A 27467-nucleotide genomic window follows, 5' to 3' on the forward strand; every position below is an offset into this window, starting at 1 on the left:
TCTACTTTCAGCATGCAACCAAGTGTAAAATCAGCCATTACGACGCCATCAAGGCACCGCCAAAATACATTTGAGTCGACTAAATCAACTGCAGATTTAGACAAAAAACAAAACATTTCAGATGACTAAAATATGACTAAAACTAAATGGAATTTTATTCAAAAGGCTACGACAAAGGCTTTGACAAAATCAACACTGTAGTGCTGTGGACCTCAAAGTGGGTTGAAGGACCTTCAGGGGTAGCTTGAAGGTGATCCAAATGGACCAATACTGGTCTGTGTACACTCACAGAATTATGAGGGTCATTGAAAATAAAACAGTTTGAGAACCACTGTACTATTGGACTCCTCTATTGTGCCATAGTGTCATAATAAATCAGTGTCATACATATTCTAAAGAAAAGCTGGAGACTGACATTCAGTAATTGGGTCTTATGACAAGGACAAGGACGAGTCTTTGCCACAAACACATTTTGTCTGTGTATGGACATATTGATGACCCCTACAGTAGGACCTTACTGTAGATGCAATCTATCATTCTGCTCTCACAGTTATTATGATAAATGTACTGTAGCACCCATCACGGCATCCTTTACTGTGAAGTTGGTTGGTGTGGTGGGGAGGGGGGAGGGGGGCATCAGCATAGTTTTTTGTTTATCCATTAGCTTACTTCTCTCCGGGCAAAAAAACTAGCTCTGGAATCACCAGAGTGGTTCTTGAGATGTTAGTTTTAAGTGAAAAATAGTATATTTTGAAGATATGTGTGTTTTTGTTTGTTTTTGTTTTCCTCCCGTGAGGGCACACCCACAAACAAGCTACGGAAAACCCTACTGAGTGCAGTCTGTGCATGTGGCAAAGTCTGCAAGAACCAGCATGGCCTGAAGATCCACCAGGCCTAAATGAAATGTTTGACGGGGAAGCAGGTGGTGCAACGCACAGGTCCAGTACCCGGTGAGACGCAGGAGGAGCCCGGCTCGGAGTCACCGAACAGTGCCCAGACCCTCCACGTTCCACAAGCCCCACCCTATGCCAGGCATTCAGAACATCGCCGGGCCATGTGGCCTACTGCCAACAAGAAGAGACTGCACAACAGAAGAGCCATCAAAACATCAAGATGGCAAGATGGCTGTGGATCGAGCGGAGGGATCCGTGGACCACACAAGCTAGACACAAGCCTTGGCCTGATCAACCCTGGCTGGGGTCGCCTGGGCGAGGGTGTCTGATGTTGCGAGACCCCAAACACCCAGTGAACACAGGATACATCACAGATGATGTGTCTAGGTTGCACCTAAAGTGTTTATTAGAACAAGTAGGACTTTTTTATCGATATTGTAGATGGCATATTGTAAATGTGCATTGTAAGCGTGTCACCTAATGTTGTTATTTTCACTGCACTGCACTTTGTTTGTTATTTTCCTTTCTTCTCTGCTTCTGTTTAGGTTGTGTTTAAACGTGTGTAATCTACAGTGTGGGTTCCTCCAAGAATAAATAAATAAAGGTTAAATAAAGACTGAATAAATAAGTAAGTAATACATGCTCAGTTAAGTCTTCCCTGGGTAAAAGGCAACAACAAAAGAACTCGGTGCTATAAATAAAAAGCCACAATCTCAAAAGTATAGAACAAACGGCCAAAAGCTAACGTCATGGTGGTTTTCTTATTACCCCCCCCCCCCCCCTCATCCCTCCCCCCTCTCATACAAAACACCCCACATGTAGCAGTGATGCTCATTGTTACTGTTGGCCAGGAAACCTTGTATGTCCAAAAGTGTTAATTTTCAGAAAATGTGAAAAAAGGACCTGTGTAGTGTGTTCCAATCAGTGTTGATTTCGTCGACTAAAACTATAACGAAAAATGTTCGTCGACTAAATTTTTTCACTGACGAAAACTAAATAAAAACTAAGCTACGACGACTAAGACTAAATATATTGACAATTTCGTCAACAAATACTGTAAAAACTAGACTAAAATGTTAGTGAGAGACTAGTGGAGAAGAGATCCAGTAGAACTAAAAGAAAAGTCCTTTTATGTTTGGTTGCGGTCGGGTGTTGCGCTCTGAAAATAGCAGCTCTACAAGCTCACAACGCGTCGCAGCGTATGCAACCAAGTGTAAAATCACCCATTACGACACCATCAAGGCACCGGCACAATGCATTTTAGTCGACTAAATCAACTGGACATTTAGTCAACTATAATCTTATGATATTTAGTCGACTAAAACTAGACAAAAACTAAAACATTTCAGATGACTAAACTATCACTAGTAAAACTAAATGGAATTTATTCTAAAGACTATGACTAAAACTAAATCTGCTGTCAAATTCAACACTAGTTCCAATGCAGTTATTATTTAGGTTAGGGTTAGGTTCAAGGTTCAAGGTTGTGCTTTATAATTACATCTTACATGAGAGTAAAACTTATTTTTGTTCTGCTTCCTTCAGACAAGGCAGCAGCATAGGTAATAATAATATTAATAATAATAAAACAGTTAAAAATATTTAAAAAAAAGAAAGAGAGAGAGTGCAAAATAGAGCAAAAAAAGAGAGAACATCAGCGTATGTACACGTGCACATGACCTTGGTATATTATTATATACACCAACAGCCTTTTTTTCAGTCACAAGCTGTTGTTATTATTACTCTTCATTGGTTCAATATTTATAAAAACCCACAGACACTTTCAAAAATAGCCAATCTGCAAGCTCACAATGCATTATGCATAAACATGAAAAGAAGTTATGAAATATGGAGATACGAGGTTTCTGCCTTACAGCGACGTCATTCACAAGTGGCCTTGGTTCTGTTTAGATGCATTTTAACAAGTGCGTCATGGTCTTACTGTAGTGTCTGTCGGGTGGAAACCTCATATGTACAAAACTGTAAAGGTCCTTACGCACCGGCGAATGTGGCGAATATACGCAAAATTCGGACTCGTTCCGAATAATTAAAAGACGCTTTTCCGCTTTTTCGCGCCATGTACGCTTGCATTGACTTTATAAGGTTTTTAAAAAAAGCGTATTATTCGCACGAAAAAATCGTCCCGGTGTGTAAGGACCTTAACTGTTCAGGATTCAAATTAAAAAACTGCAAAAGCATCAGAACTACAAGCTCAAAACTTGTCGCTTCAAGCTTCTGCTATTTTTGTGTGACGCTGTAGTATGATCAAGAAGGACGTTAATTTATGAAAAAACACACAGTTAGAATCAGTGGTGTAAAGTAACTAAGTAAATTTACTCTCAAGTACTGTACTTAAATACAATTTTGAGGTACTTTTACTTTACTGGAGTATTTCCAATTGTACTTCTTTTACTTTTACTTTACTACATCTCAGAGGCAAATATTGCGCTTTTACTCCACTACAATTATTTGAAAACTTTAGTTTCTAGTTACTTTGTAGATATTAATTATTACGTTATAAAACATACATTAACCACTTTAGCCCTACTTTATACCTACATCTACAATATATCTGCTATTTTCAAACATTTTAGTAGGCCTACTTTACTTTTGGTATTATAAGTACATTTTGATAGCAATACTTTTGTACTTTTATTCAAGTCAATTTTGAAATCCCGACATTTACTTGTAACAGAGTACATCTACATTGCAGTATTGATACTTTTACTTAAGTAAAACATTTGAGTACTTTTTCCACCACTGGTTAGAATATGGATATAAGTGGTTTCTACCCCGACAGCAACGGTATATACGGTGCACAAAACAATGCAAATGAGATGCACATTGTCACAACATCACAGCATCAAACGAGAGGAGATGCAGATAACAGCAACCAGCAAGATCTGTGCGTGTAGGTGTGTGTGTGTGTGTGTGTGTGACTGTATGTGTGTGAATGTATGTGTGTGTGTGTGCATGTATGTATGTGCATGCTCTCATTTCTTCAGAAGAAGATTTGACTGCATCCATATACTGTATGCTGCAGAGACTGAAGAGACACACACACAAACACAGCACACACGCACACGCACACACACGCACGCACGCACGCACACAAACACACACATGTGTGCGCGCGCACACACACACACACACACACACACACACACACACACACACACACACACACACACACACACGCATCCACCCACAAGTCCACATAACAACAAAAAAGGCAAGAGAGAACAAAGCTGATACAAGCTTCTTTAATCCTGACTTAATGACAAGGAGTCCACTGGTGTAAAACACAGTAGTGCACGCATGTGCACGCCTGCACACGCACGCATGCACACACACACACACACACACACACACACACACACACACACACACACACACACACACACACACACACACACACACACACACACACACACACACACACACACACACACACACACACACACACACACACACACACACACACACACACACACACAGTGGTGTAACTAAGTACATTTACTCAAGTACTGTACTTAAGTACAATTTTGAGGTATTTTTACTCTACTGGAGTATTTCCAATTTTCAGTACTTTCTCTTCTACTCCACTACATCTAGAGGCAAATATTGTACTTTTACTCCACTACATTTATTTGAAAACTTTAGTTACAAGTTACTTTGTAGATATACATTATTACATTATAAAACATACATTAACCATGTACTTTAGCCCTATTTTAAACCTAGGCTATTTGAAAATAGCAGATCTACAAGCTCACAATGCGTCGCATCGTTGTTATCTTGTAGATCTGCTATTTTCAAACATTTTAGTACTTTTACTTTTGGTAATTTAAGTACATTTTTATACCAATAGTTTTGTACTTTTACTCAAGTTCATTTTGAATTCCATACTTTTACTTGTAACAGAGTACTTCTACATTGCAGTATTGATACTTGAAAAACATTTGAGTATTTTACACGCACACACACGCCCACGCCCACGCACACACGCGCGTTATGTTAAAGCAGGGCACACGAAAACCCACTCAAAGATCTGTTGGGTTCAATGGTCTGTGTAGACTGAGACGGTTGAATGGATGTACACAATAGATATAATATCAATATGGGTAGATACATCCCTCCCTTCTCCTTGGCTCTCGTCTCCTGCTGTCATCAGTACGTTAAGACTCACACAGCACTGTATGCTGCGTTCAACAAAAACAAAGGAACTCGTTTAACCCATTTAGACTTTAGAATCTGTGTCATTTTTAGATTTATTTGGCTATTCAAAAATAGCAGATCTACAAGCTCATAGCGCGGCACTCGATCTGCTTTTTTTTTTTTAATCGTGAACATTTTTACAAATCTTTGAATATATATATTTTTTAAAGCTTACATTTTTAACTCAAATCTTTAGATTCTAGTTTTTATTATTATTTTTTTACTTATGTTGCTATTATATGAGTGGTTCTCAAGCATTTCTCATGTCAAGGACCCCCAAAATGATATGTATTTGTCCGCGGACCCCTATCTAAAAAAAAATTGTTCCAGGGACCCCCCAGAAGCAAAGATCTGAGTTATAAAATGTATATACGTATACGTATATTCAAAGATTTTCAAAAATGTTCAGGATTTTTCAAAAATAGCAGATCTACAAGCTCATCTACAAGCTCATAGCGCGGCACCGAGTGCCGCGCTATGAGCTTGTAGATCTGCTATTTTGGAAAAAGCCAAAGAAATCTAAAAATGACACAGATGCGTTCCCGGTCTTAAAGGGTTAAAAGACAACCTCGAAACTTGTGAAAGACGAACCGGAGCGGAACGGTCGTTCCGACTCGAAACTTTAGGTTCGGTAATGATTCAGAGCCAGGCATAATTTCCGAGCTTTATAATTTCATTGCTGACATCGTAGCGATGCGAGGCACGGCATCAGACAAAACAGCAGAACAAAGCACTGGAGCATCACAGACTAATGAATGCCTTTTTATTTTACAGTTAAACAAGTGATGCAATTGGCATTTCGATGCCAAGTGCATCGTCATCACAGTCATGCAAGTCAGGCAAGGCACGGCAAGCATCTTTTTGGTTTATTTTCTATTTGTTTATTTACCAGGGACAGTGCACCTTAATCAACATGTCGGTTTTCACATCCATGTAAATGAGCCAGAGTTAGCCAGAGGCAAATGTTCATCTGTAGTCCCTTTCATCTGTAGTTTAATGGTAGGAATGTAATTATTATCCCTGTTCAGACCGAAAGCCCAAATTCCAGCCCAAATCTGATTTCCTATCCAGATTGGAGTCAGTGTTATGCATTCTGAGGCCAAGGAATGTGATTCCGATCCATGTGTGTGTTTTTATTTGCCATTCAGACTCCAAAAAAACAATTGGACTCCAATTTGGATACAGGCCACAAATCACATTTGGGCTGGATTTTGGCAGCCAGTCTGACTCTGAACAAAGCCAAAATGTTTTGATAAGCATCTTCGTCAAGGGTTCCTAAACTTTTCATGTCGTGACCCTCCAAAATAATCATATTTGAACTGGGGACCCCCCACCCTAACAAGCACTTGCAATTGTCGGCATTACATTTAGTTTGACTCGGTTCCACAGATAAATATTGTGAAAATAACCAAACTAGTTTGAGGCGTTGTGAGCTTGTAGATCGGCCATTTTCACAATCTTTGCCTCTTTGTTACGTAATATTTGACAATATGGCCAATTTTGTATTAAAAAGGTCTTAAAAGTCATTAAATTGTAACTTTAGAAATGTGCAGATACCCTATGTACACATATACATGTTGGTTTGTTTACTGTTGAGTGAGAAAACAATGCAAACAATTGCACATTAAGCTAATCATCTGGATCATTTGGGAACCACATGTTCTAGAGGTCGGAAATGTCCTTGTGAAACTATAGCCGCATTGTCTTGTCTTGAACGTACCGTTATGCATGGGTGAACAATTAAGCACTCAAAAATGTATTTAAGTGCGGTACTCAAGTAAATGTACTTCGTTTACTGATGATCACCACTACACAGTTATGTGATGCTTTGGTGTGACACTGTACAACGCACACACAACAACACACGTGGAGTATACAGCTCAGCGGCCAAACGAGTCACGCGCACACAAACGCATGCGCACGCACACGCACACACACACACACACACACGCACACACACACACACAACATATACAGTCACGTATGTCTGACCTGCGCAGGGCACTGGGCGGGAGCTTCCCCGGGCTCCTGTCTCCCGGTTGGCTGTAGCAGCTGCCCTGGGCCTCTGGCAACTCCCCCTTCTCTTTCAGCATGGCGGTGGCTCCCGACACGATGATGCCCACGCCGTCTCGAACCCGCGTGTCCAGCGGGTACTCCCACTCGTCATACGACACCGAGATCATACCCAGAGGGAACATCTGCATGGAGGAAGTACTTTATTACTTAAAGTGCAGTGCTTATCAAACTTTTTTTTCAAGTTAAGGACCCCCAAATTGATGTGTATTTTGGCCTCGGACCCCCATCTGAAAAGAGTTTGTGCCAGCTGGACCCCCAGAAGAAAAAAAATATGTTAAAATGCAAAATTATCCAATTATTTTTTATGTACAAGCTTACAGCACAAAAAACTGTGGTAAATGTAATAATAATAATAATAATAATAATAATAATAATAACAGTGTAACAAGTAATTACAACTAGTAACTTAAGTTTTCAAATGATTGCAGTTGAGTAAAAGAGTACAACGTTTGCCTCTGAGATGTATTGGAGACATTTAAGGTAGCCTATAAAAAAAGAGTAGTAAATGTAACAAACAAATTTACTTAAGTACATAACTTGATTAAGTGTTACTTAATTACTTTTCACCACTGCAAAACAAGTCATTTCTAAAATGCTGTAGTTGAGTAAAAAAAGCTTACAATAATATTGTACTTTTTTACTTAACCTCTGAGATGTAGTGGAGTAGAAGTTTCAAGTATTATCATTATTATAATTTTTTAATACTCATGTAAAGTAAATGTAACTCAAAACTGCACTTGAGTTATGACCTTGATCTCGCACGGGGAAAATCAATCAACACAGTACGTGATGTGACGCCCCTGCCCCCTCTGCCTTCACTGTTGGCTAGCCTGCAGCCTGAGTGAGTAGGGCGGAGTGGAGCAGGCCGTTAGACCAACTAAGTACAGCTGGGTGGGGTGGTTTGGGAGAGTATGGCCGTTTCTCAATACCCGTTCTTGTCTGTACTCCCGTCCTCGTGAACTCGTGATACGTCATCAGTCACTGCCCAAGTACTGTTCCAATCCTCAAGTTCGCATCTGACCAAGTACAGATCAAATACCCGTATGTGAACTTGATCCGCCCACTTTACCGAGGATCCATCAGAGCTGACTCGTGTGGACTTTTCACAGCATATTGCCCAGAATGCAACACCGCAACGGACCGCCAGCGCTTGAAAAACAGGACCAATATGGCGGACACGGACCGCGGTAAGAAATGTCCGAATTCTTTTTTTGTTTTGCCACAGAATGTAATTTTACGATTTATTTTAGGCTTGAATGTTGTTAATTAACTTCAAATCTGTGGCTGATTTGTGCATCGAACTTTCGGACGTTTGTGTAGCCGGCTAGCCGCTGTTAACCCGGCCGCAGATGACCGGCCCGTCAGACCACGGTACCCCGCCTAAGAAGCCTTATTTGCGGCCAGTCCTTTTGAAAGTGTCCGCTGGTTCAGCTGGGTCAGCTGGGTCAGCTGGGTCTTCTTTGTATAGTGGTTGAAATGAGATCTAATTAGTTGTGGATATATTTATTGGACATGTATAGTCTCAGCCGTCCAGGGAGTTCATTCTGCGCTGAGCTGTCAACGAGACCTTTCATCAAGCAAGGGGACTTCATCCAGAGAAATATGCATGTGTTTATCAGTTGTGGAAAAAGTACTCACATTTTTTACTTGAGTAAAAGTAACAATACTGCAATGTAGAAATATTCTGTTACAAGCAAAAGTCCAAGCTGACATATCCACAAGTTTCCGGCGGAGAGTGGGCGTCAGTTTCCGCGGAAACAGGTGGACAGAGGCCTCTCTTACCAGCCTCTAACTCTCTCTCTCTCCTCCCTGGAAGCAGGATCTCTGCTGAGGGTTGCCACCTGGCCTGTGGGGCCTAACCCTTTTGTTTCAGTTCCCTTTACACACCTTTGATACAACACCCACACAGCCCATTCCACACATCCATACACTGCAGACATGACTGATTACTGACTTGCTCACATCTCATACTTGATTGCTTTTGATTATTAATATGATTTAATTAATTCAGATAAAAAAATATAATTTAAAACGTTTGACTTTGTGTGGACTCCCTCTTTTTGTCTTATATTCCCTAATGCATGACAGTGAGTAAATCGTTGCTGTCGGAGCAGAAACCTCTAATCTCCATATTCTAACTTTGTTTCTACTTGTTTGTGTTTTTTCGTAAATTAACGCCCTACTTGATCATACTACAATGTCACACAAAAAGCACCTAAAGTAGCAGATCCACAAGCTTGTTGATCTGCTACTTGTGTTGTTATTTTTATTTGAATCCTGAAAAGTAACAGTTTTGGACTTCCACACCGACAGCAATGAGATGTACTTTCCACCACTTGGTATGGTGAAGGTTTTTGAACATATAAAACACAAGTAGGAAAGCTAGAGAGTTGGACAGTGATGGCGAGGAGGCGCAGGAGGAGGACGCTTCTATCTGGCAGCTTCTGGAATCTTCCGGCAGGTTTTGGCAGGAGGTGTCCGATTGTTTTTTTTGTGGGAAGAAGAATGCAGACTAAACTACTATGTCATCCAGTCACATCAAGCGACATCCTTCGATACGCTCTGAAAAGTCCAGGCAGGCAGTTTAGCGACAGACAGGGTGTCGAGATATACAGGAGATAACTTTTCTATCAATTTTTCCACAACCCAGCCGTAGGACAAAGTACGCTACTACTCCCCAGTACTTGAGTCAAAGTATTGAAGATACTTAAGTAACGTTTAGCAACAGGGTCTCGTAATACAGGAGAAAACATTTCTATCATTTCTCCACAACCGGCTGAGACCAACATGGCAGGCCTTAAGGCCAACGTCGGTCCTCCTATAATAACAGAAGTCGGCAGCAAACAAACATCAGCGCAACACCAACAAGTTGATGCCGCGTTGCCTTATACGTTGCCTTAGAGAATTGTGACTGGGGGGGCTATGGGGCTGGCCTTTTTAGAGCAGGGGCTAATGAATTTCGGCAGCAAACAATAATGAATAATACTAATACGACAAACGAGATTCAATGATCCTTGTCAAAAAATATATAAAAAAGTATGATTTTATAGTATGGTTTACATAAAAGTCAGTCAATTGTCTTTCACATACAGTATTTATATAATCGTCGCTGTCTGGCAGAAACCAGCAAACTCCATTGGATCCTCAAACTGTCTGCTAAACCAGCTAACTCCACTAAAGTTAGCTGGTTTTGCTGACTCCAGGCTCCACCCCCTTTTGACCTCCAACCTCATTGTGAGCTTGGAGGTCCATTCAGCTGTTCTTATCAATGATGAACAAAACCTCCTAACTCTATTTTTCATTTCCTGAAAAATGAACATTTTGGAAGTAGCTGATTTCTGCCCGACGGCAGAGATATATTTAATTTATTTATTCCATAAATATTTTTCATAACAATTGGGTTTGTGGAGACGAGGGGCTTAAAGGGGGCTAAGCCTTCACCTAGCCCCCCCTGGAGCCGTCTCTGTTTCCAGACAACATTTCTGATTGGGTCCGAGGCGGATTGTTTCACTGGCGGTGTGAGCAGTCGAGTGAATCGGCCATCCGCTTCTCAGCTGCAGCCCCCGAGGCTATGGTCAGAGAAGAGGCTGACATTTTTGTTCAAAATAGAATTTTAGGGGCTTTCGGCTCGCCTCGGGTAACGTCATAGGGATTAATCTAAAAAATCCATGTCTACATGGCATGCTAGGCTGTCTGTAACCTGACACCTTCAAATGGAAGAAGCTTGCGATACACATTTGTTTCACAGCCTACTTCCCATCTGAGACTCCGGTCACAGAATCGATGACAGACAGTTTTTCTTTTTTTCAAGCTACTAGGCAGGTGATTGGATGATCCCGCCCCTAGCAGCCGCTGATTGGTTCGGACACGCAATGTTCGGCCATCTCTACTCCCTGCGCAATCCCAGACCTCCCTGAAATCAAATGCAAATGAGATTTCCGGAGGGAGGGGGTTTACCAGGCTAGGCTGTCTGTCCACACAGCCCCGAGTTTGCGTTACATTTGAATTTGGTATAAAACTGGAGAATCTGTTTGTTTGTTTGCTTGTTTGTTTTGCAGTGGTGGAAAAAGTACTGAATTTCTTTACTTAAGTAAACGTATCAATACTGCAATGTAGAAATACCCTGTTTACAAATAAAAGTCCGGAATTCAAAACCTACTTGAGTAAAAGCACAAAAGTATTGGTATCAAAATATACTTAAAGTATCAAAAGCAGAAAGTACTCATTATGCAGAATGTCCCATTTCACAAGTTTTCAAATGTATAAAAATCTTTTGAAAATAGCAGATCTACAAGCTCACAATGTGTCGCATCGCGACGCATTGTGAGCTTGTAGATCGGCTATTTTCAAATGGCCCAAATGTATATAGGGCTGAAGTGCTTAATGTATGTTATGTTAATAATAATCAAACTCTAAGTAATTAGTAACTAAAGTTTTCAAATGATTGTAGTGGAGTAAAAGTACAATATTTGCCTCTGAGATGTAGTGGAGTAGAAGTAAAAGTACTGAACATTTTAAACACTCAGGGAATGTAAAAAATCCTGAAAAGTGTACTCAAGTACAGCACTTGAGTAAATGTACTTAGTTACTTTCCATCACTGTTGTTTTGCGACTATGGCTTGTCTGGAGGCCATCAACGATGGATAGCAGACACGTTATACAGACAAGGGAAGAGGAAACAAACAGATGGTAGATGGTTTACGCTCAACCACAATAAACATATGCAATACATTTTAAGGACATGTGATTACACCTTATGCTTTGATTCATTTTTTTTTCTCCACAGGAACAAAATGTATTTTATTCAGATAACACTGCAGTGCAGTACGTTATTTGGCCAAGTGTCTGTGTGCGTGGTAATAATGTAAACAAAGTTTGTCTGGGGGGGTTTAAATAATGCAGGCTTGTGCATGCTAAATATAACTGTGGGATGAGACAACAGGGTCTAGATCTGTACAAAAAAAAAAGCAAAAAAAAAATCCTGTTTCTTTCAGGGTTCATGCTGAATTTCACATAAGCTACTGTGTAGAAAGACAGACAACGAGGATAAATAAAAGCCTTGCTCACGCCCGTCTGCCATGTTTAATATAATTACATTTTTACAAAAGTGTAATTCTTGACTTGATATCAACCTGGCTGTAATGTATAATTATGTTCATTAAGTATGAGGACCCACAGACATTATTTGTTTTGCGTTACCACAAGTCTCCCTTCATTTCAGTTTTACCACCAGCTGCACAGGGGTGTGCAGCTGGTGGTAAAACAAACCAAAACGCAGTGGTGTAAAGTAACTAAGAACATTTACTCAAGTATTGTACTTAAGTACAATTTTGAGGCATTTTTTACTTTACTGGAGTATTTGCAATTTTCTGTACTTTTACTTCTACTAACTCCACTACATCTCAGAGGCAAATATTATACTTTTACTCCACTACAATTATTCGAAAACTTTATAGTTACTAGTTACTTTGCAGATTTTGATTATTATAAAAAAACATACATTACCCACTTCAGTCCTATATACATTTCGGCCATTTGAAAATAGCTGATCTAGAAGCTCACAATGCAACGCATTGTGAGCTTGTAGATCTTCTATTTTCAAATGATGTATAAATTAATTTATACATTTGAAAACTTGTGAAATGGGACATTCTGCATAATGAGTACTTTCTACTTTTGATACCAATACTTTTGTACTTTCACTCAAGTACATTTTTAATTCCGGACTTTAGTTGTAACAGAGTATTTCTACATTGCCGTATTGATATTTCTGTGTGAGTACTTTTTCCACCACTGCCAAAATGCCTCTGATCAGAAACAGATCTGTTGCAAGTTTACCCCCTTAATTTTTTTTACCAGACCTTGTTTTTAAATCAAGTGCAAACTCTGCCCAGATGGTCCATCAGTTGCCTGGGAGCCCAGTAAACAGACGCACCCTCTGCTGCTCCATGTTTACCCACATCCGTGCAAACTGTCTGTGACGCAATTTTTTTGGGGAAATGTTCACATTCGTCAAGCACTGGGAATTGGCTCGTATAAGTGGAGCCAAACTACCACCACGATTCAATCAGAACCACGATTCAATCAGACCAAACTTTTCGGACACTGTCTGCCAAGAACCTTTTTCAGAGCCGCTCGCTGCATACTGGCAAACTTGGACCCTGTCATATTGGATGAGACAGGATTTAGAGAAAAAAAAAACGTGTAAGCCCTTAGGATTGTTCCCATGACACGGGACATTTTGTCTGCGACTCCAAGACGGGCTAAAGAAGTCGCTGCAGTCTGTCTGTATGGGCCTCCTCAGCAAGAGAGCGGATACCGGTAGCGAGCCACAGAATATTGGAGGAGGCTAATCTAAAGACACGACTTTGCATGATCCCCACGGAACGGTGAAGATAACGCCCAACACAGCAGCCTATCCATGCACGAAAGCGGCCAATCTCAACCGGTGGGCCCCCAAATAAATGGCAAAACACTAAGATTGCGATGATAGTATGACATGCATATTTTAAACATTTGTCACCAAATTTGACTGGGAGACAGTCATCTAGCATTTTTTTGTAAAAAAAAAGAAAGAAAAGTCATGGTATTTGTTCTTTAAAACCATCCGTATCAAGATTCATCCAGATGAATAGGGAATTCAAATGTTATGTTAGTCTATGTCTATGTTAGTTCTCATGTTAGTGATTGATCATTGGTCATTAAAATTAAGGTCAAGTGCTCATAAGCTCTGCAGGCCTCCTCACCTCTGGGGTAAAGTCTGGGTTTCCGGTGGTCAGACTGGAGACGATCCAGATGTAACTGGCTCCCGTCAGGCCTAAGGAACGCGCCTCCTCCAGTATGTACCTGTCACACAGCAGAGGAAAAGGAATTTACTACTAGAGCAGGGGTCTTCAAGGTTTTTCAGGCCAAGGACCCCTTAACTGAGAGAGAGAGAGAGATGAAGCAGGAACCCCCCCCCCCCACTACATATTGTATTAAATTGTGTTGCAGATCAAACATTTTCACTGATTTCATAGATGGCTTTGTAGACTTGTTTGACGTTAGCATTATCATTAGTGTTGTGTCAATTAATAATGTTTTTATTATGTGTATTTGCAGACATTTAACCACTTAAACCTTAAAAGGGATAGTTCACCCCCAAAATGACCTTTTTTCTATCAATTAGTCACACTATGGACACTTGAATTCATGGATATTTTTTAGTTTTTGTCACATTCCTAAGCGAATAATTTGATAAGCGGCATGAGTTCCGGTGGGAGACACTAAGAGTCTCCTTTGTGTCTCCTACCGGAGCCGCTGCCTACCGGTCACTGGTCATCAAATTGTTGGCTTAGGAATGCGCCAAAAACAAAACAATATCCATGAATTCAAGTCTCTATGGGGTGACTAATCGATAGAAAAAAAGTTATTATCCCTTTAATACTTAGTAAACTTGAACTTTGGCTCTGTAATTGGTCTTCTCTTTTTCCCCCTCTCCACCAAATTTGTTTGCCGAAAATAGCAGATCTACAAGCACACAGATCTACAAGTTGTGAGTTTGTAGATCGGCTATTTTCGGTGAATGTCCCCCCCATGCAGAATAGGGATGCTAGGGATGCTAGTGGTTAATATATAAAAAAAGGTTTCTATCAAAGATTTGGCTGCCCCCCTGTAGTGACTCTGAGGACCCGCTACGGGTCACAGAAGACCCATGTCCTAGAGGAACAACTGTGAAATGCTGAAAAGCTGCGAGAGAGAGAGAGAGAGAGAGAGAGAGAGAGAGAGAGAGAGAGAGAGAGAGAGAGAGAGAGAGAGAGAGAGAGAGAGAGAGAGAGACGGAGACGAGACACAGATAGACAGACTAATAAGCTAGTGAAAGCAGCATGACGAATCATATTGGTCAAGATTTGCCTAGTATCTGCGATATTTATAACATTCACATTCTAAAAGGATGGGGCTGAAAATAACCAGGGATCCCTCAAATCCAAGCCAATGCACTTTATTTTGTCCCACTTTCTTCAGGAAAGAGGTTAGAAATAGGAAGTATTAAGACCAGAACTACTCGTTTTCCATAACTGCACATATCCTGAGGCAGTTATGAGGGCACCTTAAATTTCCTCATCATAACTTATCTGTGTCCCCTACTGTTTCCTTTTTCTTGAACCAGACAGTATTATTGTCTCTGCCAGGCCCAAGGTGTGGCCGAGACTATGTTTTGCCCCCTGTCCATCTGTCCGTCCGTCCGTCCGTCCGTCCGTCCGTGTGTCCGTCCGTCCGTCTGTTAACAGCTAATCTCCGGCACCGTTCGTTTGACCGATCAACGTGAAACTGTCCAAGCACACTCCCTGGAGGTCAGAGCAGAACCAGTTGCCCACATTTTTCACATTGTCCTGTTATAGCGCCACCAGGAGGCCGAATTTTGCAAAACAAATGTTTTGATATTACTCCTACAGATTTTGTCCAAACATCACGCACATCGGTATACATTATCTCTATAGTCATGTGATCAAGATGGATCTGTCCGATTTCTCATATCCCATCATGAACGCAGCGTCCGATTGCCGTGAAAGGCAGAGGCAGAAATTGTCCTATTATAGCGGCACCAGGAGGCCGAAAAACACTATATATTACTCCTAGTCTCCTACACATTTTGTCCAAATATCACGCATTATTATGGTACCGCTTGTTTATAAATATTTTTATGATATTTTACTTTGAAACAGTGTACCTCAATTTGCCATGTATTGTTGTACTATATATATTTTGATGAGAAGTATTTCAAACTGGGAACCTTCTACATGTACCTCCTGAGCCACTGCCGCCCACACACAACGGTGTCAAAACACTTGTCTCTCTCAAGTGTGTGTGTGTGTGTGTGTGTGTGTGTGTGTGTGTGTGTGTGTGTGTGTGTGTGTGTGTGTGTGTGTGTGTGTGTGTGTGTGTGTGTGGGGGGAGGGGGTTGTGCTACAACAAACGGTACTAAAGTGCAGACATTTCTCAGACAATGTAGACAACATCTTCCCCCAGGCTATATTTTTGTTGTTTTTCATTTATTTCTTTATATCATGGAATATAACAACTGTGTTGCAAGAAAAAAAAAGAGTATGGGGTATTTTACCCATATGGTTATGAAGCATTAACTCCTTCACTGTCAAGGATGACTTATGATGACTGACGATTTGACGATTTGTGTTTTCTGCTCGATTTGTGTTTTCTGCTTGTTTTTCCAAAAACAAGCCACATTCAAACGGCCATAGCTCTGGAATGGAGGATCGCGACCGGCCAATTTTTTTCCTATACTACCGGACCCAACGTGCGTGTCATGAGCCGATCTCCGCGAGGACGGCGGTCACGGAGAATATTCCATGATTTTTCAAAAGGTACAGTACAATTGCCGTTTTCGCTGGCAAGGGGACCGAAGACGGATGAATTAATTAAAGGGATTCTAGGCAACATTAAGCCTAAATTTAAAAAATATTTATATATATATATATATATATATATTGCATTTTTTCCCCTCTATCAGCCACTGTATAATGATGCTGGGGTGTTTTCCTGCATTGAAACACAGTCCTCTTTCTGAAATCCGTATTTTCCCTACAGTTTATGTTTGTAGGGGACGTAAATGAACGCACGCATGTGCGCGTCCGTGCACATCCGTGTCCGTGTGAACTGTTCTGCGTGAAACCGAATGGAACCGAGTGCAGCCGACAAAAATGGAACGAGCCGCCATTGTTTTCTGTGGGCAGTTAAACGTTTTACTTTCGGTTTTAAAACGCTCTCAAACTTATTTTTTGAGGCACGGAATTTACTTTTAAGATATCGTTTGGATAGAATTTAGTTGTTTAACTTCATATATGTGGTAAATTTATCATGACAGAGCCTATTTAAAAATACAAATTCAGAGAACCGGCAGGGGCGGACCGGGCGTGCAGTGACACGCATTGTATCTGAATAAAGCAACCTATTTTCGGCATGGCCCGTTTAGAAGTCCCCCCTGCGTCACCCCCTGGTGGTCGGGGAAACGAACTGCTGATGAGGAGGGGGGGGGGGGGGGGGGGCGATGTTTGTCAACAGTTTTTCTTTTTTTAAATCTCTGAAGCCTACAATCCCTTTAATACATTCCTGGCAGTGAATGAGTTAATCTCGATACTGTGGTAGGCCTCCTTGCCCGGCAGCGGTCGTTCTAGGGGTTTGAACAGTTTGTGGCTGGGGTGGTGCTTGTCCTTGATGATGCGCTGGGCTTTGACTATATGCACCACTTTTTGTACAGTTCCTGGAGCACGGGGAGCTCGCCTCCCATTATGCGCTCTGCCGATCGCACCACTCGCTGTAGAGAGAGAGGGATCAGGCTAGCTGGCTGGGCACTGTGTCAGGCACCCTGAACTGGTGGTGAGCAAACTGACACTGTGGGAGCCAACCCAAAGTACAGCTAGGGGGGAAAGAGGCGCTCCACCACCTACATAGACACTGTGGTCGGTGTGACAGCTGAGCTAGCAACACTGCAGAGCTCAAGACTGTGATGTTGTTCAGGAGGTCCATTCCCTCCTATCCAACATCAGGGCCGTGATCCAGGAGTCCCGAGTTGGTGTTGGCTAGTTCTTTAAATTATCTAACAACTGAAACTCTTTTAACACTGTTTGCTTTTTTCCCCCTAGGGTAGGTACCCTCACAAAAAACATGCAGTAATCCTGGTCTCTATACTGCCTTCCCTGGTCAGCCGGGGCGCCTGATGGAGGGGACAGGAACTGGTTGGAATAACGTGTTCCTTCCACGCGTTACGTCCAACCGGGAAAACTCTCTTAGGTGATAAGAAGCGGCGGCATGAGCTCAGTTCTGGGCTCTCCCCAGGCTGGCAGAGGGAGAGTAGCGCCTAGGATTACATTGGCAATTGGCACCGGACTGGCTTCCCAGGCAGGCTTTCTAACAATTCACCTACTTATAGTACCTTCTGGTACGAACTGGGAACCTTCTACATGTACCTCCTGAGCCACTGCCGCCCACACACAATGGTGTCGGAGAACAACCTGTCTCTCTCAAGTGTGAGTGAGTGTGTGTGGGGGGTGTTACAACAAACAGTACTAAAGTGCAGACATTTCTTAGACGATGTAGACAACATCTTCCCCAGGCAATATGTTGTTGTTTTTCATTATAAAGAAATCACTTTACTTTACATCATGGAATATAAGAACTGTGTTGCAAGAAAAAAAAAGAGTATGGGGCGACACAAAAGAACAGCAGAAGCTTCCTTGTACTTGAAGTTTGGGTTTGGTTTGTGTTGTTGGGTGACTGTTAGTTCTTTGCCATGGTGCTATGGGTCCTACTAGGGTTGTTGGTGGCGGCAGGGTTTGTAGACAGGCTGATGTTGTTGTTGGGTGGAGGTTAGTTCATGAAATTGGAAACGCCACCAACCGGTCTGGGACGTTCTGCCAATACATTGTGAAGTCAACGCTTGTCCCCTATTAAGGGTTGGGATCATGGGGCGGCTTCAGTTTGAATAAACTGAAGAAGGAGGCCACTTGTTGAGGTAACTCGGCCAGTACACTCTGGGCCAGAGCCTGGCTAGGAGCGTTCTGGAACTGTCTGAAGGGCACAAACTGGACGATGTCTCTCATGGCGGTCTCGCCGGTCTGAGAGCGCAGGCGACCGTCGTCTCCGTCCAGGAACTCCATGGCGCCGAAGTCGGCCCCTCCCACCCCAACGATGATGACGGACATGGGCAGCCGCGAGGCGTTGACGATGGCGCTGCGTGTCATGTCCATGTCTGTGATCACTCCGTCCGTGATGATGAGCAGGACAAAGTACTGCGACGCGGCGGTCTGCTGGAGAGCCTGTTTGGCGAAGCCGGCCACGTGGTTGATGACGGGGGAGAAGTTGGTCGGACCGTAGAGCTTCACCTGAGGCAAACACGACCTGTAGGCTTCCACCACCCCTTCTATACCCGCACAGAATGGGTTTGACGGGTTGAAATTCAAGGGGAACTCGTGGGAAACCTGCCACGATGGAGGAACCTGGGCTCCGAAGCCGAAGGCTGGGAACATCTTGTCACTGTCATAGTCCTGGATGACGTTGCCCACGGACCAGATGGCAGATAGGTACTCGTTGACACCCTGCGGGCTGATGTAGTGGAGAGACTGGGGGGACCGGGGGTCCCCGTTGGAGCCTGTGAAATCAACCGCCACGGTGAAGTTAAGCTGACAGCCTCCCATGATGTAATCCAGGAAAGTATACTCCTTCACCACCTGGCAAAGCTTCACGCTAACGACGCCAGAGTTCTTATATCCCTTCTTCTTCTGTTTCTTTGCACCGTTGATGCATTCAAACTCCGCCGGAGAGGTTCTGGAAGCTTTCAGAAGGTGTGCCAGTGAGGTCTCAAAGTTTCCGATGAGGTCGTGCGAGCCGTCGTTGTCGTAGTCGTAACACTCCACCTTCAGTGGCTTCTCGACGTCTCCTCCGCAGAGAGACTGCAGCGGCACGGCGAAGGGTTTCCATGCTGGATTCAGGTTGTTCTTCACCACCTCTGTCCGGTAGGCCAGCTGCCAGCCGGTCTCTGTCTGCTTGTAGAACTCCAGGTACGGGTCGGACTTGCCAAAGAAATCCTTGTTGTCAAGCTTCCTGGCTTCGACCTCAAAATTTACCAAACTGTTGTCTTTTATTTCCTCAGCAGTGATACTGATGGTCCCTTTTCCAGCAGGCTTCTTGCTCTTCAGGGCCAGCGGCCGGGTATATTTCCTACTGGACACCACCTGGCCCAGAGTACACTCCAGCTCTCCCAGGAAGTCGTGGTCGCTCAGGTTCACGGTCTTGTTGTCGATGTCATAGATCCCAAACTTCAGTTTCTGGACCATCTCAAAGTGGTAGTCGATGACAAACTTTCGGGCAAACCTGGGATTGAGGGAGTTGTGTACCTTCTCCGTGCGGCCCAGCTCACACCACTGAGACTGTGCGCTGCTGGTCAGCAGGACACACAGAGGGTCAGACTTTGAGCAAATATCTCTGTCCAACAGATTGTCACAGGTGACTGTCAGCTCCACCTTGGTGGAACACTCAGCAGAAGCCATGTTCGTCCGATCCAAAGAAAAAAGTAAGGAAAACAGATAAAAAGCTACGCAGACTGGTTGAAAATTGGTAGTGTAAAGTGGTCCAGTTCTTTATACAAGCAGCCTCAAGGCTTGTATCATCAACTATGATATCATTATGATATCACTATGATGTCAGCCATCCCCGAATATGGAGTTCCTTCAGTCTCTAGTACGAGTTATAGTTACTAGACAGGCGCCGTTCTACTCAGACCTGGGCGTGTCCAAGCTCATGAGTGACAGTTGTCACTGTGTGTGTCTGCTTGTTGAGCTGAACACACTGACTGTATGTAAAGAACTGTAGTGCATTTTGAAATGAAAGATTGTAAACTACAAGCTGTAGATGGGGAAACAAATCAATATTGATTAACTACATGACCTATTTATCGGCTAGACTGTACAGATTGTCTACAAACAAGCTGCGAGTGACCAGCAACGAGTCCGTCTGTACTTCTCTCTGCCCACCCACCATCAGCACTGCTGTCTGGGCAGAGAGCAGTTGGTGTGACGGTTCTGACCAGTATTGAGTGACACAGTGCAGTATATATGGGTTTTAACCCATTAAGACCTGGAACGCATCTGTGTCACTTTAGATTTCTTTGGCTATTCAAAAATAGCAGATATACAAGCTCATAGCATGGCACCGAGTGCCGCGCTATGAGCTTGTAGATCTGCTATTTTTGAAAAATCTTGATTATTATATTTTTTCATAAAACTGTTAGGATTTAGAAAGAAAAAAAAAGAATCGCCTCAGGTCTTTTAATGCAGTGCGATCCGTTCTCTGATGGACAGTGAGAAACCTTTTCTGTCCCTGGAGTGTGTCGGTGAGAAATCAGAGGAAGAGGAGGGCGATGATTGGCTGGACACTAGTGCACTAGCTTCAAAGTTGACGTTTTTTCAGCTTTGACGCCACGCCTTTTTGCTTTTGAGCAACGCGACGCTAAACAAAATCGTGACGACGCTCCATTCCACAGACTTTCCATTAAAACTGGCTGCTCAGTCAGGAGCAGCCAGCTTCATGATGTTGTATATCGTTGCTGTTGGGTGGAAATCAAGTCCAAAACTGTAGTTTTTCAGGATAAAAAAATAGCAGCGCTCAAAAAGCATCGCAATGTTTTGAGCTTGTAGATCTGCTATTTTTGACATGAAAAAAAACATTAAAAATTAAGATATACAGATAAGAGGTTTCTGCCCGGAAGCAACGATAATGTGTTATGGTGGTAAGGCTTAAAGCACCTCAAAGTGTGCTATGATTAATGTAGAGAAGGACAAGGTCCGCACACCGTCATAATGCTCCCAAGAATATTTATTTATTAAAGCGGTAAGCGTTTTTACCGCTTCGATAAATACATATTTTTGGGAGCATTAAGGACGGTGTGCAGACCTTCTCCTTCTCTACAGTGTTATCTATTCTAATCCACCACCCCGTCAAAATAGTCCTACTTGTGTGGATGTGCGTGCACCTCTTGGACTGTTATGATTAACCCATTAAGACCAGGAAAAGCAAGTGTAATTTTAAGATTTCTTTGGCTATTAAAAAATAGCAGATCTACAAGCTCATAGCGTGGCACCGAGTGCCGCGCTATGAGCTTGTAGATCTGCAAAAAAAAAGAAAGAAACGTGAAAAAAATGTGTGAAAATCTTTAGTTTGATATACTGTATATAGTAGAGCTGTTTGGCACAAAAAATCGTGCACTTTTTGAAAGAAGGCTGAAACTTTCAGCATAGTTAGTAAATACCATAATATACATTTTCAGACGGGGAGGGAAGTTAGATTTGACCTCTGAGAGGTCAAATCTAGTCTACTGTGTCTAAATGTCTAAATACTTCAAAAAATAGATTTAAGGCGTTCTTTCCAACTAAGTTGGGGTTGCCCATTCATTTGATGATATGTTGGAGATTGCCAGAACCCAAGAACATACATTAAATCAAGTTCAAGGTCAAATTACATAGTAATAAGTATATTTAAGCTTTGACAGTGGGTACTGCAATATAGTGGAACTGTTGTGTGCCAATGGGAATAATACAAAACAAATTCACGCTTCTTTCAAAAAGTGCACGATTTGCTCAAAAACAGGAGTTAAACAGCTCTACTAATATATTTTAAAGCGAGCATTTGTAACTCAAAAGATTAGAGTAAAAATGTTTGCTCTAAAAATATATATATTCAAAGATTTGCACACATTTTCACGATTTTTCAAAAATAGCAGATATACAAGCTCATAGTGCGGCACTGCTATGAGCTTGTACAGTATATCTGCTATTTTTGAATAGCCAAAGTATAAAATAATGGGTTACACAGATGGGTTCCCGGCTTTAATGGGTTAATGTACAAACATGGCTATTCCTACTCTTGTGTACTTGTGTATATACTGTATGAGATGTAACAAATCACATCTTGGAGTCTGTGAAGTGCATTTGTATTGCATTGTTTTGTTTTGTCTAGACAAAATGTCATCCAATGTTTCATTGAAAAGGCTATATGAATTATTGAGTCTCGAGACAGACACACGCAGGGACAGAGAGAGAGACGTGGAGAGAGAGAGAGCAGTGGTGGAAAGTAACTAAGTACATTTTCTTGTGCTCTACTTAAGTACAATTTTGAGGTATTTGTACTTTACTTGAGTATTTCCAATTTTCAGTACTTTTACTTCTACTCCACTACATCTCAGAGGCAAATATTGTTCTATAACACTTTGATTATTATTACAAAACATACATTAACCACTTCAGCCCTATATGAATTTCGGCCATTTGAAAATATTTTCAAAAGATTTTAATACAATTGAAAACTTGTGAAATGGGACATTCTGCATAATGAGTACTTTCTACTTTTACTTGTACTTTAAGTACATTTTGACACCAATACTTTTGTACTTTTACTCAAGTCAATTTTTAATTCCGGACTTTTACCTGTAACATTTATTTCAGCAGTGGCTCAGGGGTAGAGCGGCCGGTTCCCAGTTCGATCCCGGGCTCCCCAAGAGTTAGTGTCAAAGTGTCCTTGAGCAAGACGCTGAACCCCTAATTGCTCCCGATGAGCAGGTTGGTGCCTTGCATGGTTTCCTCCGCCATCGGTGTATGAATGTGTATGTGAAGGGGTGAATGTAATGCACAATCTATGTAAAGTGCTTTGGACAAAAGCGCTATATAAATGCACCATTTACCATTAACATTGCACTATTAATACTTTTACTTAAGTAAAACATTTGAGTACTTTTTCCACCACTGACAGAGAGAGGGATAAGGATAAGGATAATTCCTTTAACAGGTCCGTTCATGAAAGTCCTTGCGGTCTTGTTTCCAATGAGGGCCTGTGAGCAATTAGGGGTTAAGAGTCTTGCTCAGGGACAAATTTCATTTCATCGACACATTTGCTGGCCTGGCCTGGAATCGTACTTGGGGCAACCAGGGCCTCTGGCTCCCTAGGCGGGCTCACTAACCACTCAGCTATGGCCGCCCCTGGTATATATACGGGTATACGGGTATATATACTCACATAGCTTCATCCTTGGAGGCGTATAGCAGGATGACAGGACTCTGGATCCTCTTCAGGGCAATGTGTGATTTAGAGTTCTGGTCCCCGTCGATGGCGTCTAGCGTCACCACGCTCTGCAGGTCCCACCGCACGAAGCTATACAGCCACAACACAACACATGATGGATGGTACCTGTACCTGTCCCCCAACTCCAAGGGGTTTCCATCAAAAAGTGGATGACATGAACACAATGAGAGGGTGTGCATGCATGCGTGTGAGTGTAAGGTGCGTGTGTGTGTGCGCGCGTGTGTGTGTGTGTGTGTGTGTGTGTGTGTGTGTGTGTGTGTGTGTGTGTGTGTGTGTGTCCTATATCACCTGTGGTCCTGTGGGTGCCACTTGTCCCCTAAATCTACAGACTTTCCATCAAAAGTGGACGACACAACACACTTTGTGTTCATGTGTCATGTGTGTCATGTGTGTGTGTGTGTGTGTGTGTGTGTGTGTGTGTGTGTGTGTGTGTGTGTGTGTGTGTGTGTGTGTGTGTGTGTGTGTGTGCGCGTGTGCGTGTGTGTTTGTGTGTGTGTGCAACTTCCCAAGATGTCAAACTTTGACTGGAAGGGGGGGCAAATACGGTGTGAGTGTGTGACTGTGTGTGTGTGTGTGTGTGTGTGTGTGTATGTGTGTGTGTGTGTGTGTGTGTGTGTGTGTGTGTGTGTATGTGTGCGTGTGTCCCATATCACCTGTGGTCCACAGTGACTCTCAGGGTGCTGATGAAGTCCTGGTATCCAGGGAACTTGGAGGTGACGATGGAGAAGATGTGCCAGTCGTACTCCTCCATGATGCTCAGCATCAGCAGAGCCTCCTGCTGCAGAGCCGCCCCGAACTGGAAGAACGTAGACTTCTCGTCCTGATAGGAAGAAAAAGAAGAGAGTCCAAACCACCGAACGTTACTCTTCATCACAATCACTGTTCTTTTTAGTAGCTCATACAGTATGTTTGCACATACAGGGTGAGGATGGTGCTTTACGCTGAACCAATAAAGGTAGAAAAGTATACTCTCTAAACTCGAGGATTACTAAAATTAGAAGGATAGTTCACCCCCCCCCCCCCCCCCCCGGGTTTCCGAGGCTATCAAATTATTGGCTTAGGAATGCGACAACAATTAAAAAACATCCATGAATTCAAGTCTCCATAATTGACAGAAAAAAAGTCATTTTGGGGGTGAACTATCCCTTTAAAGCCAGGTACGAGAGGCCAGAATGAAAGTCCACGAATAACAGAAAAGGCTCACACTCTGACAACAGGACGTTGAGGCTCTTTGGATGGAGTGGACGTTTGGGTCCTCAGACCATCCTCAACACTGAATGCAGGCTGCCCATGTTGGCTATAAGTAGGCAGTTGGCCTATTAGAGGTAAACAATGGTAATGAGGCTGAAAGGCATCAATCAGCCCATCATCATCATCACTGTTGTGGGCAAAGAGCCATAAATGAAATAGATATGTACACCTGATATGACCATACATACAACCCATACAATAAACACACACGGAATAAATCCAATGTTGTCACATTGTCAAAGTAATTTGGAATATAAGTAAAACATTTGTAAGGAACTATGGTTTAATGTAATAAAACTCAGTGAATACACTCCTCTTACTTTTAGCATTTGGTATACCCTGTTGTAGACGCCTAGGCTCCTGACCATTTGCATTTCTTTTGTTACTATGCTAGTTTATGGTTGGGTTGCAGGAGAAAAGGTGTTGGCTAGGTATGTCTGTAAACAAAAGGGGTTTCCTTTGGAGTGAATGTATTTAAGTCGAAGTCAGGCAGTGTGTTCTCTGAGTTCTAAGCTGACTGGTCATTCTGAGATCTGTGCTGAAATGCTGTGATTGTAAGTTTGTAACTCCATTTGATATCAAATTATAACACTCATTCGTCTGAAACTTTGAATTGTCTCTGCCTTATTTGTCTCGAACTTTTGACTCAGTCCCCATCCAGATTTCTCCATAACAACATCACTCGTAGAGAAAATGTTTGAGGCCAGCGTTTACCCGTTCGTTCACCCGTATGGCATCAAGGGTGTGAGAATGCGTTGGTCAAAGTAAGGGTGAGAGACAGCTGTCTGATTCAGAGTCACACACCACCACCACCACACTGAGGTTGACAGTCACCTAAGTTCAAGAAACCACCAAAGTGGACACATAATGTGAATTCATGTGACCGGGGTGGTTTACCAGGCTATAGGTGAGAGACACCTGTCTGGTTCACTATCACTCTATCACCCCACTGAGGGTGTCTCACCCCTCAGTGTGGTGGAGGCAGCACTCCAGTGACATGTGGTCAGTCACAATACACCAGTAACCACTTAAGCCCCTCTCTAGACCAGTGATTCTCAACTTGTAGTTCCGGGGACAACTGATGGGCGGCGAGGATATTGCAAGTGGGCCCTCAAACAATTGGCAAAACATTAACACATTGCGTGTCAATCGCGTAGATCTACTCGAACCTAAATAATTGCGCAGCGTGCCAGTCACGTAGATCTACGCGAAGTGGTAATTCTTTTTTCTTTTTCTCGCAGGTTCACATTTCATTGTAGGCCTCGTTCGCAGTGACACATTTCATTGTAGCACACCCGGAAACGGAAATATCCGTATCCGGAGATTTTCGTTCCCACCCGCTCTCGCTCTAAATCTTCCCCTAATCCTCCATTATCTCTGAGTTTTTTTTCTCCTCGCTGATCGCTGTTTAACACATTGACTGCCAATCACGTAGATCTACGCGAACCGCTTTAAAGCCGCCACGTGCCAATCGCGTAGATCTACGTGAAGTGAAAAAAAAAAGACCAAGGAGATATGATTAGTTGAAGATCTAGACTCCTATCCACTTCCTTGTTAACTTAAAACTTAAAAATGCTGTATTTCGGCTCCTGAGTACTTTTTTTTTTCCAATGAAAAACTCTGGCACTGGCTAAAAAATTATGAAATAATTCAAGCAGTCAATGTGTTAACATAAACCGCGACAACTTCAAAATGGACGATCGCAGATTGAAACGGTCTTCTCTGGGCCACTCACACAGCTACCCTGTGTGTCTTCAAACAGTTTAACGCGCGATCTTAAGGTATTTAGCGAGGTCTGTGGCGACGTGAAAAAAAAAAAAAAAAACGCTTGCACTGGTGAGTACGTTATGATATTAAACTCTGGTGTGGAATGTGTTAATATAAAAAAAGTAAAACAAATATATACACTTTTTTTTTCTTTAAAACCTTGAAAAAAGGGTTTTCTTTGTGATACCAATAAATAGGAACTCAAAGTATACTAAGTAAGTCCCACCATTTCTCCAGACTGTAACACAATCGGCCATTCAGTTGACCATTAAAATGCTCTGAAACTGCACGGGGGCCCACCCAGGCACGCTTTGAGATTGTCAAGTGGGCCCTGATCCAGAAAAAGGTTGAAAACCTCTGCTTTATAGACTCAGGGTGCCTTCACACCGGGATGCTTTATAGTTCGACTAAAACAAACCCTGGAGCGTATTGTCGGAAAGTGCAGTTCGTTTGCGGCGCTGGTGTGCTGAACGCTCATACGAACTCTGGTGGAGCGGACCAAACAATTGGAACCCTGGTCGGCCAAAAAAACAGGGGTCTCGGTTCGCTTCCAAATGCATGAGAGTTCGGTTCGGTTTGTTGCAAAAAATGCAACAATGTTACACCTTTACCCCTGTATCGCACCAGTCTACCGAA

At 42.5% G+C, this 27467-nt stretch overlaps 2 protein-coding genes across 2 annotated transcripts in view; both read right to left on the reverse strand.

Annotated features, from left to right (window-relative positions):
* Positions 1-27467, reverse strand: part of LOC308097771 (glutamate receptor ionotropic, NMDA 2A-like) — a gene marked incomplete at both ends in the record, with an annotated part of 203780 nt that overhangs the window by 89111 nt on the left and 87202 nt on the right. Inside the window, 4 exon segments of the mRNA XM_080445794.1 lie at positions 7104-7309; positions 13934-14033; positions 23748-23882; positions 24467-24633. Of these exon segments, the coding sequence (XP_080301920.1) occupies positions 7104-7309; positions 13934-14033; positions 23748-23882; positions 24467-24633 (608 nt within the window).
* LOC308106151 (copine-3-like) lies at positions 18632-20230 on the reverse strand (the record flags this gene model as incomplete). Its single annotated transcript, XM_080457203.1, has 1 exon — positions 18632-20230. The coding sequence occupies one exon, from the start codon at positions 20228-20230 to the stop codon at positions 18632-18634; it is 1599 nt and encodes a 532-aa protein (XP_080313329.1).

The sequence above is a fragment of the Gymnoscopelus braueri genome, assembly GCF_963280865.1.
Source record: "Gymnoscopelus braueri genome assembly, chromosome: 2".
Taxonomy (NCBI): Eukaryota; Metazoa; Chordata; class Actinopteri; order Myctophiformes; family Myctophidae; genus Gymnoscopelus; species Gymnoscopelus braueri.